The sequence below is a fragment of the Arachis stenosperma genome, chromosome 6 (genome assembly GCF_014773155.1).
Source record: "Arachis stenosperma cultivar V10309 chromosome 6, arast.V10309.gnm1.PFL2, whole genome shotgun sequence".
Classification (NCBI taxonomy): Eukaryota; Viridiplantae; Streptophyta; class Magnoliopsida; order Fabales; family Fabaceae; genus Arachis; species Arachis stenosperma.
The window spans coordinates 7,666,403-7,677,407 of NC_080382.1; the positions used below are offsets into that span (position 1 = coordinate 7,666,403).

Here is an 11,005-nt window from a genome sequence, read left to right on the forward strand (position 1 = left end):
ATACAACTAATTAAAAATAATGGTCCCGGCGGGGCTCGAACCCGCGACCTTCGGCTCATAAGACCAACGCTCTAACCAACTGAGCTACGGGACCAAGTTACCAATAAACTAAAATTTTAATTATTTATCAATTCTTTAAAAATTTCAAACCTTACTTTACCTTCATTTTAGGACACAAATTTAAAATTACAGTTAGTAATGCTACACATCTAAGTCTTCTTATGAACGAAGTACAATCAAGTTAAATACTAAAATTTGGAATAATATTTGTTATAACTGATTTTTGTAAACGATCAACTTGATTAAACTTGGTTAACAAAAAAATTTGAATGCCTAGTATTATTCTATTCGTTACTTGGGAGATTTCAGGTGCTCGGAAAATCGGATAGAGATGAGAGGATGAGAGGGTGAGGCCTTGGGCTGACTTGGAGCGGGTGTAGAGATGTGGGTTAAAAACTAGCGACGTCGGAGGTGGTGTGGATGAGGGGGGGTGGCCACCTGCAAAGACACTCCGACGATCAAGTCAGTGTTCGTACGAAGTGATAGCCAAATTAGGTAAGAAGTTACTTACCTTGGGGGGAGAGGTCAACTCTCCCTTTATATACTGTGTTGGGTAGATCCATTGATGACCTAACTCACTAACCAAGAAGTTTATGTGAGCTGTCTTAGTCCGCGTGAGAGTAGCAGGTCGTCCGATTTTTCGGGTTCGGCTTCAGGTGCTACTCCGAGGGTACTACCCCGAGGATACCAACCCAACCGGTCACTGGGCGTAGTGACTTGGGCCGCCTAGTTGGCAAGTCAGGTGCACTTTGAGTCGGGTGTTGAGAATCAACCCATCGGGTACTCCCTATCGTGAGAGAAGGTTTGGGTTTATCGACCAGTCAAGTTGAACTCGTGGCGGTCCATAACATATTCTAAAAAGAATAAGCATTTATGAGTTTAATTGACCTTATGTTCACATTAACAAATTAGAAATGAAAAAACAGGTGAGCTAGGCATCTAAATTTGTTTTACCTTTATCAAATTTATCTCATAAAATGTTATTTTAACAGTCAAAAATTTCTTTAATAAACGAATTGGAAAATAATTTCTCCCTTAGTTTTTCAATCTTAAAATTCAATTTGTTAATCTTGCCAAATATCTACTGATCCTAATCTATCAAATATCTGCTGGTAATTAACATAATAAAAAAAAAAAGAAGAATAGCTGTGTGCATTTTAGCTTAAATGCGATAGCTATGATGTAAGGAAGAAAACTAATCAATTACTATATTTTTTTTTATTTTTAGTGAAAATAGGTAAGGTTTGATTTAGTAAAGTATTTTAAAGTGATGTCTTTTTTTTAAGTAAAATACAAAATTTTGCAAGTAATATATTATTTTTAAAAGATAAATTGTCTATTAAAAAAACATTACATATATTTTTTTATTCAAATACAAAATTAATTTTTAAATAAATATATTTTTAAAAAGTCAGTGCAAACTAAACCATACACGACTAACTTTTTAGAATATTATTGAGTTTAAAATTTTAAAGTTTTATGATTTATCACATCAATTAAATTATATGAATATACAAATACCAATTGCGGGGATAGCTCAGTTGGGAGAGCGTCAGACTGAAGATCTGAAGGTCGCGTGTTCGATCCACGCTCACCGCATTTTTATTTTATTCAAACATTTCACATCGTTCCACCTTTCCCAGTATACGTGTCAAAACTAAGCTACGACATGTGCCATTGTGAACTATAGAAGGTATGGGAAGAAGGGTCACATGGGATCACAATCTGCCTATAAACGGCTACTGCCAAACCTGAATCCTTCTCTTAAAGCTGAGTTAGGCTCAGAAGGTGGTGTGGTCTCCAGACTCTCTGGTCAACACGTTTAAAGGTTCTATCTAGTTAAGGTTGGTGTCTTTCAACTTCTTTCATGTTTCTCACAACTTATGCAACCATCTAGCTTGCACTTTAAACTCTTTAGTTATGATTTTTACTTCCCTTTTTTTTCCCATTTATTTGATAAAAGTTGTGCTGATTCACTGATTGAAGTGAAAGCTCTTGCTTGAGTTGTTTGTACATCTTAGTTATCTGGTACGACTCTTATTGCAGCCGATTTTCTCCATCAACCATTTTTTGTTGGATCTTTTGTCCCGTAAAGAAATTAAATAAACTGTAAAAAATTTTCAGATATCTCGTGATTTTTTCTCTGGTTGTATGCTTATTTTGGATTTGATCAAGTGATTTAGTCGGTGTTCCAGTTGTACGAAGATATTATAATTTGTATACCGTTTTTGTCTTTCTTTTTTTTTTCCTTTTAATAAAAAATGATTAGAAAAACCTTTTGATTTCTCGGATGTGAAGAACTTAACTTCATGCTGTTATTCTTTGAACCAACATCTCTATATGACTATATTCTTCTGCTACAGTGACGACTTTATTTTTATATTTATTCCGGAATGGAATATAGCATATAGAGCTTGTTCCCTCGGCATGTTTACCCAGTTATATCCTAAACAAGCTTGTATCATGTTGTGTTCTGTGCCCTTTATTCAGATTTTGAACATGACATCCCTGCTTTAATGCTTTTTAATCTTTTTATTCTGAGACTCACCAAAAATGTTTAGCATGAAGCATATGCTATATGTTTAAATGTGTTCTTTTTCTTTTTTGTAGCTTGGGGCTTTTGGATCATGGATACCTTCCTCTTCACTTCTGAGTCAGTGAATGAGGGTCACCCTGATAAGCTTTGTGACCAGATTTCTGATGCAGTCCTTGATGCCTGCCTAGAGCAAGATCCAGAAAGCAAGGTTGCCTGTGAGACCTGCACAAAGACCAACTTGGTCATGGTCTTTGGAGAGATTACCACCAAAGCCAATGTGGACTATGAGAAGATTGTTCGCGACACGTGCCGCGGGATAGGCTTTGTGTCCGATGATGTTGGCCTTGATGCAGACAATTGCAATGTATTGGTTTACCTGGAGCAGCAAAGCCCTGACATTGCACAGGGTGTCCATGGCAACCTCACAAAGCGGCCGGAGGAGATTGGTGCAGGTGATCAGGGTCACATGTTTGGCTATGCCACGGACGAGACACCAGAATTTATGCCTCTCAGTCATGTCCTCGCTACCCAGCTCGGCGCTCGCCTCACCGAGGTGCGCAAGAATGGGACCTGCACTTGGTTGAGACCTGATGGGAAAACACAAGTTACTGTGGAATACTACAATGACAATGGTGCAATGGTCCCGGTCCGTGTCCACACTGTTCTGATTTCCACGCAGCATGATGAAACGGTTACCAATGATGAAATTGCTGCTGACCTCAAAGAGCATGTAATTAAGCATGTGATACCTGAGAAGTACTTGGATGAGAAGACCATTTTCCATCTCAACCCGTCTGGCCGGTTCGTGATTGGCGGCCCTCATGGTGATGCCGGCCTCACTGGGCGCAAAATCATTGTCGACACATATGGTGGTTGGGGAGCACATGGTGGCGGTGCCTTCTCTGGGAAGGACCCCACCAAGGTGGATAGGAGTGGAGCCTATATTGCTAGACAGGCTGCAAAGAGTATTGTGGCCAGTGGAATTGCAAGAAGGTGCATTGTGCAAATTTCATATGCAATTGGTGTTCCTGACCCATTATCTGTGTTTATTGACACTTATGGGACAGGGAAGGTTCCAGACAGGGAGATTCTGAAGATTGTGAGGGAGAACTTTGACTTTAGGCCTGGAATGGTTTCCAATGATTTGGACCTCAAGAGGGGTGGGAATGGCAGGTTCTTGAAGACTGCTGCTTATGGACATTTTGGAAGAGATGACCCTGATTTCACATGGGAGATTGTGAAGCCTCTCCATTGGGAGAAGCCCCAAGAATAAATAAGCTTGTGTTACCAATGCAGTGATATCCTTAGCTGCTTGGTTTGTTTTCCCTATGCGATAGTCAAAGCATATCCACTGGTTCTTACTTCTTTTCTATATACATGAGAATTGAGCTGAGTAATTTCTAGTAAGTAGAAACTAAGAGCTGTTAAATATTTTATGTTTGAGAGTGAAATATTAATGTGTTTTGTGTGTAAGTTACTTGTTTAGACTTTTTAGAGCAAGTAAATCAATGTGCCAATAGACTTGCGCAACTGAAGAAGGGTCTCCAATGATTTGACCCAAAATATTCTCTACCAAGGGACTTGCCTAAAATCATAAACTGAACTTTCTTTTTATCTTTATTTGGCTTAGGATAAATTGATCTTTTCTCAACAGTATGGAAGAAATATTGGAAAGATAACCATTTATGTACACACCCCCAATATATTGGGTTCATAATCTTCTTTTCCATTACAACCCACTTTCCCTTCATACACAAACAACATCTATCTATGCTACAAACAAAAGGAGACCAACAAAAAAGATAAATTAAATTTAAAAAAATAAGGTAAAATAATCAAAATAAATATATACCGACCCCTCTGCGGTGCCCATCATAGGAAGCAAATCCAAGGATCTAAAGGGTTAAAACTCTCCAAGCGAAAAAAAAAAAAAAAGAACCTACCACTTTACGCATCCCATCCCAATAACCACCCACACATCCTCTGAAAGAACCTTGTGTTTTTTCAGTATGTCTGCTGTTACACTTTCTCTGCTCCCTTTTATCTAGAACCTTGAATCTCACTCTTGTCTGTGTCAGAATAATCCTTTTGGGAATCAATATCACCACTTTGCCCTCGGTTTCTTCTGTTCCTCCGGTCCTGGACATTATCCAAACGACGCATGGCATCAAACAATGTGTCACCAATAGCATCTCTTAATAAAACCATCAAAAGTACAACCTTTAACTACTTTATTGATCCAATACACTTTCCTAGCACATGTTACAATGAATAATACTTGACCAGTTTCATGACTCCTTAACAGGCCACACTCTAGGCTGGCTTGGCAGTAGGCACAAAAAACTAGCAAGCTTTTGACTAGTTTTAACTTAATAAGGGGAAAATAAGCAGGAATGAGAAAATTCATGGAAATAGAGGGAACCAGAAGTTGACGACAAACTACTGAGGAAAAAGATTTAAAAATAAAAAAACAAAAGACTTGGGAATTTAATAATGACTAATGACAACTGGGAGTGGGAAAACGAACCTCTCTTGCTAAAGGGTATTCTTCTGACTCCAGCATACGCACAACTTGGCTCATCTTGGGCCTTTTCTCAGAATCTGGATCCAAGCATCTTAAAGCAGTTAAGAGTGCCCGTTTTAAAGCTCTGATTGATGGTTTTGTCTCAATGTTTGGATCCATCACTTCTTCTGATCTCCTGTTTCCAACCATCATCTTCAGCCAATCAACCAGATTCACCTGAAAACCGTTGCAGTTTCATGGGATTAGTCAGTCAAAATTCTCAACCATGGGTAAATGTAGAAATAAGTAAACAGAAGCACATGAAATATTCTTGTTAATAATCAAGAAAAATATTAGTTAAACTGGATGGATCATGAACTCTCAAATTTTATCCAAATTCATAGGGACACCAACAGTGTAATCATGTTGGGAGTGCAAATTTTCAAGCTTGTGATAAGGTTTAAGGGGACGGGTAACAAATCTTGCTGTTAGTTTTATAGCAGAGTTCTAAATAATAATAGCAGTAGTAGTAGAACACCAGCAACAATTATGAAGAACATGCAAACAATATAATTAATATCGCCTTTTCAGAATGTTCATGCTATTGGTGTTTACTCTTTCTGCAGGGATCCACTATGAAGTAAAGATTCACTCACTCCTATTTCTGTTCTAACAAGCAATCAACTAATCTTCAATCCTAATGTCCCAATGATTGGCTTTTGTTTTCACAATAGAAAATAATTAGAGACCGTAGATCAGTCATTCGGCGGGTCAGCATGGATCAGACAACCAAAAACAGAACGCTTTTTTTCATATCCGTCAAGTTTTACCCGTCAAGTTGGCAGACAGAGGGCATAAGTGTTATATATACAGAATTAACAGCATATATACAACACAATTGTTTAGGATCAAAACTTACAGCTAAACCGTTCAGGATCATTTAGTACATTGGTGAAAACAAAGACACATATCAAGCTGTGTTTAGTGCCCAAAATAGAAAGTTACTCACTTCATGTGTTGGGCGTCCATAATCTACTGGATCTCTTCCGGTAATTGCTTCCAGTAGCAAAACACCAAAGCTATAAACATCACTCTTTTCATTAAGAAGGCCAGTATTTGCATATTCAGGAGCCACATACCTGTGAAATATTTAAAGCGAAAGCAAATATAAGAACATATTTTTCCTCTGAAAAAGTTTATCAATAATGAGCACTTGAAAGTTTCCATTAAATGGGACAGCAAAAGTACTAACCCAAAGGTTCCCATAACTCGTGTTGTGACATGACTCTTTCCAGCACCCAATAACTTTGCCAGGCCAAAATCAGAAACCTTGGCATTGAAATCATCATCAATTAATATATTACTTGACTTTATATCTCGGTGTACCACCTTTGGCTCAATTGCTTCATGCAAATATGCAAGCCTGAAACAAGTATAGATGTGTTTGGTTTAGTGTTTGGACTATGAAGAGCATGTTTAAACTTTTTAAAAGCTTCAATTTTTGGTTTTACTTTTTTTTTTTTCTGAGAGCAGACGTGATTTTACACTTCTTACCGTTGGACTATTAGTTGAGAATTTTTTTTTTTTTAACCAACCCTATCCTTTCTTCTCTTCTTTACAGGGAGGCACAAAGAACAATTCACCTTGCAAATTATTAATCCCAGTACAAAGGGTAAATTAAATAACAAAATTAATCATAAAGTAATAAGAGTTATAAGTATGAATTTTAGTTTTTTGTTTGGCTTTGTAAAATTTGTCATTGTAATTTTTGTGTACTATTTATTATTACAATTTTTTTATAATATGAATTATTGCTCTTATTGGAAGGATGAATTAACTAAAAAATTAATTATAAGTAATAATAGAATCGTAATTAGTAAAAAATTATAGCCCAAATAAGAGTATCAAGAGTACCAGAAAGAGTTTGATGTAAAAAGAATATTGAAAAAAAAATGCAAAACTAACATTCTTATGTATATATCTAAAATAAAATGATAGAATAATATAAAAAAGTTATTTAAATTGATGTCTCTTTCAATAATTTTTTATTTAAAAGTGATTTTCAATAATGTAATCCAAACAATATTTATTTTACTATAATTCATTTGAATATAAAAATTATTACACATAAATCACATTAACACTAATTTACTTTTCATCAAAATCAAGTTTAGAAAATAAGTTGATGCAAACTTCCGTTTGTAAACTTTAATCCAAACACACAAGCAACTAAGAATGATAGATGCATAGATGCAGAGACTCACGCTTTGGCCGTTCCAAGGAGAATCTTGATACGCGCTTCCCAGGTAAGATATCCATGGTGACGCATACCTCCATGAAGCCATTGCTCCAAGTTTCCATTATTCACATACTCATAGACTAACATCCTGAAAATATACCATATTATATACTCAGCGAATCCGGGACTGAACTCGACATCATGTAGCAGGTTCTAATATATAATTTTTTATTCATCTAGATGGAAATTTGAGATCATATATGTTGTTACAGAACTGTTTTGTAAATGAGAATTGAGGTACCTGTGAGTCCCTTCAATGCAGTACCCCAAAAGGCGAACCAAGTTTTTGTGCCGGACATGTCCAATGGCTTCAACTTCCACTCTAAATTCTTTCTCAGCTTGACCACTGTAAAAAAGACACTTAGGAGTTAAACTCCAACATAACTGAGAGGAACAATAACAAAGCAAGTAAAGTATCTACCATGGACATTGTATTGGAACTCACATGTTGTTGAGTATCTTTTTAACTGCCACCGGTGTCCCGTTGATCAACTGTCCTCGGTAAACAACTCCATAACCACCTTCACCGATGACATTGTCTTTGGAAAAACGGTTCGTAGCAAGTTCAAGATCCCTCAAGGTAAACCAGTGACCCCAGCCCAAGTGAGAGAACTCTGGGAGGCCAGACAGAGGCGAAGGAGCTGTTATAGGGTAAGAAGAAGAGTGGTTGTGCACCGCAACCGTGCCGAAGCTACCATCTTCTCCAGAAAGTGACCCACCTCCATCTTTCTCTATTGGATGAAATGAGCCTAATTGGCTGCTACTACCCCCATTATTCTTCATCTTCCCCACACCTAAATGAACCATGACCTTGTCTGATTCTTTGTCATCGGTTTTGTCATGAATGGTAAGAAGTATTCCATCATGGGAAGCAAACCCATTCGGTGATACTTGCTCAACCCGCACTTCCTTGATTTCCTTTGAGACAGTTGGTATCTGACTAACAGGAATGTTCTTATCATTGGATTTTCTAGATTTCTTCCTTGAGGTAAGACACAGTGATAGCAAGGAGAGGATCATAATAATAGACAATCCAACCACAACTCCAACTATTTCCCAAACCTTGAGGCCAAGAAATGGAGTTTTCTTGGATAATTCAGCATTAAGATTACCACCCATTTCCTGTCAGGCCTTGTCGATACCTAAAACAAAGTAATAACCAAAGAATTACATAACCGGACATTTCATCAAACACATGGTCAGCACAAACATAAGAGTGTTACTCATGATACCTTATCTAGAAAGGCCAGACAGAACTCATTCAGAAGGAGAACACTCGGAACCCAGATCTCAGAACAAACCCCATGACAAGTTAGCTGGGTGAAAAAGTGAAAAGCAAAGATCTTTAGCCCGAATCTAGTGAGGTGTGAGGAAATGCAAGCTATATAGAAGTAGTAGGTGAAGGGTGAAAAATCCAAGTGGGAATTAAGGGAAATGTGTGTGTGATTGCAATTCGCAAATCTAAGATGAGATGGAGCTATCTGAAAGGAAGAAAGAGAGAAAGGTGGTGAGAGTAGTAAGATGGAAATGCGCGTGAAGGGTGAGAGAGGAAGGGATGGAGTTATCAGTGGTAGGTGATGGACTCTTACAATTCAATTCAGAATCACAACTCACATTGCATATTTATATGTCTTTGCTTCTGTTTGGCAAATAACATAATCATTTTTGGGATTTTCCTAATCATCATCTATCAACGTGGCTCATTCTCCTTAATTAATTCCAAAGTTAATATTCAAAGTGCTTTCTGAAATTGCAGTCAAACCTTAATCTCATCTTTGAACTTAAAATTACCTTAAATTTATTTTTTTTTAATTTAATAATTTTTGTTCTTAAAATATTTTTGATGATAAAATAATAACATGGTTAAATGGAAACTACATTGAAAAACAGATAAAACATCACCATTTTTATTTTTGACGCTCAAATAGAAAATAAACAACATTTTTTAAAATATTTTAAGAAATTTTAACTCCAACATATTAAAACCTCTCAAAATATCCTAAACAATATAATTTATATTCTATTTTAATGTCAAAAATAAAATATTATCGAGCATGATTTTTAATGTAGTCTTCATTATTTTATCTTCAGAATGACTTTTATTAAGTTGAAGAACAAATTTAAAACAATTTTAAGTTTAGAGATGACATTGAGACTCGACTGCAAATTCAGTAATCACTTTTAATATTAATTCAATTGTTAGTTCTCTCATTTGATTAAATAAATATTAAAAATTTAAAATTTATCTCATGTATATAATAATTTATTAATCAATAATAAATCTTTAAAATCGAAATTTAAATTTATAGTAAAATTAATTATTAATTTATCAAATTAAAAGATGTTATAGAAAGAAAAATATAGTGTTATTATTTTCTGTTTAAATCTGCTCTAGCATGTGTTTAGATTTCTTTAATTTTTGAATGCTTGCCATGATGTACTATGGACAAAAGTTATTAAGAAGAGGTTATATATGATTATTAAAAACGTTATTTACATATTAAAATTAATTATTAAAATTAGTTATTATATATTTATTTATAAATATATATAATTTATTTTATTTTTAATATATATTTTATATTTTAATATATATTCTATCTCAATAATTAATTTTAGTAGTTGATTTTGGTATTTTTTAATATAATTATATAATCAATTTAATTTGATTTTAGATATTTGTCACGGCTATAAGTACGAAAGATAGTTCACGGGCCACCAATATATAAATTGCATATATCTTAATTTTAGAAAGGTAAGTAGTTTCTTTTTCAAAGAATAAAATTAAAGACAAAAAGAATTTAAAAAAAAAAAAACTTGGCAATAACCCTTGATGATTTAAAATTCTTTATTATTTCATTCATTAAACAATGTTTTCCCTTTGAGAACGTGAAACCAATCATCAAAGTATCAGGTGCCAAATGACTGAATCTAAAACAACATCACATGAGACACATAATTAACTGGAGGGTCATACGCGTATAGTTTGCCATAATTAATTTCATGCAAACCACTTATCAATAATTCAATTTGATCTTTTACATTAGCAAATCTTTAACCTTATCGTTCATATTCCACTATATGAAGCGTGTGAAGATATTTATCCTAATAACATTCCCTGACAAGACAGTATAGATGGTATATCTGACCATTCTTTCCTCAAAGGAATTTCTTTGATAAGATGTAAAATTAGATAAAAAGTTAATAATATAACGTAAATTTTTTTTTTTAAAAAAATATACATTGTAAATAATGTTTTTATTTTGGAGAGTACTTTAATAAAAATATTAAAAATATATTTTTTTAAAAATATTTATATGTGTCATGTTATTATTAGACATCTTTATTAAATCGGTTAATAATTTATTTTTTAACAAATCAGAACAAAATTGACTTATTATAGCAACAATAATAAACATAATTATCTGCATTATAATTATTAGACCTGGTATGATCTGATCGAATTACACAATTTAAATCTAATATTTTTAAATTTTTTGATAAAAAAATAAATATATATCTGACTTTTTATTTTGCAGACATTTAAATTCTTAAAACTTTAAAAATACAATTAGATTCCTGAAAAAAAAATTGGATTTATTGTTAT

The 11,005-nt window shown here is 34.4% G+C and overlaps 2 protein-coding genes and 2 non-coding genes across 4 annotated transcripts; 2 read left to right on the top strand and 2 right to left on the bottom strand.

Annotated features, from left to right (window-relative positions):
• Window positions 1–20: 20 nt before the first annotated feature.
• TRNAI-UAU (transfer RNA isoleucine (anticodon UAU)) lies at window positions 21–94 on the bottom strand. Its single transcript has one exon. It is a non-coding gene; the product is annotated as a tRNA-Ile (tRNA).
• Window positions 95–1,586: 1,492 nt separating this feature from the next.
• TRNAF-GAA (transfer RNA phenylalanine (anticodon GAA)) lies at window positions 1,587–1,659 on the top strand. Its single transcript has one exon. It is a non-coding gene; the product is annotated as a tRNA-Phe (tRNA).
• Window positions 1,660–1,744: 85 nt separating this feature from the next.
• LOC130935611 (S-adenosylmethionine synthase 1-like) lies at window positions 1,745–4,534 on the top strand. Its single transcript, XM_057865431.1, has 2 exons — window positions 1,745–1,904; window positions 2,671–4,534. Exon 2 carries the CDS (start codon window positions 2,688–2,690, stop codon window positions 3,867–3,869), a length of 1,182 nt encoding a protein of 393 aa, XP_057721414.1. The 5' UTR covers window positions 1,745–1,904; window positions 2,671–2,687; the 3' UTR covers window positions 3,870–4,534.
• LOC130935610 (probable receptor-like protein kinase At5g18500) lies at window positions 4,239–8,978 on the bottom strand. Its single transcript, XM_057865430.1, has 8 exons — window positions 8,631–8,978; window positions 7,844–8,540; window positions 7,640–7,744; window positions 7,364–7,486; window positions 6,352–6,522; window positions 6,109–6,238; window positions 5,124–5,336; window positions 4,239–4,735 (listed from the first exon to the last, which is right to left on the bottom strand). Exons 2-8 carry the CDS (start codon window positions 8,515–8,517, stop codon window positions 4,637–4,639), a joined length of 1,515 nt encoding a protein of 504 aa, XP_057721413.1. The 5' UTR covers window positions 8,518–8,540; window positions 8,631–8,978; the 3' UTR covers window positions 4,239–4,636.
• Between the last annotated feature and the right edge of the window lie 2,027 nt (window positions 8,979–11,005).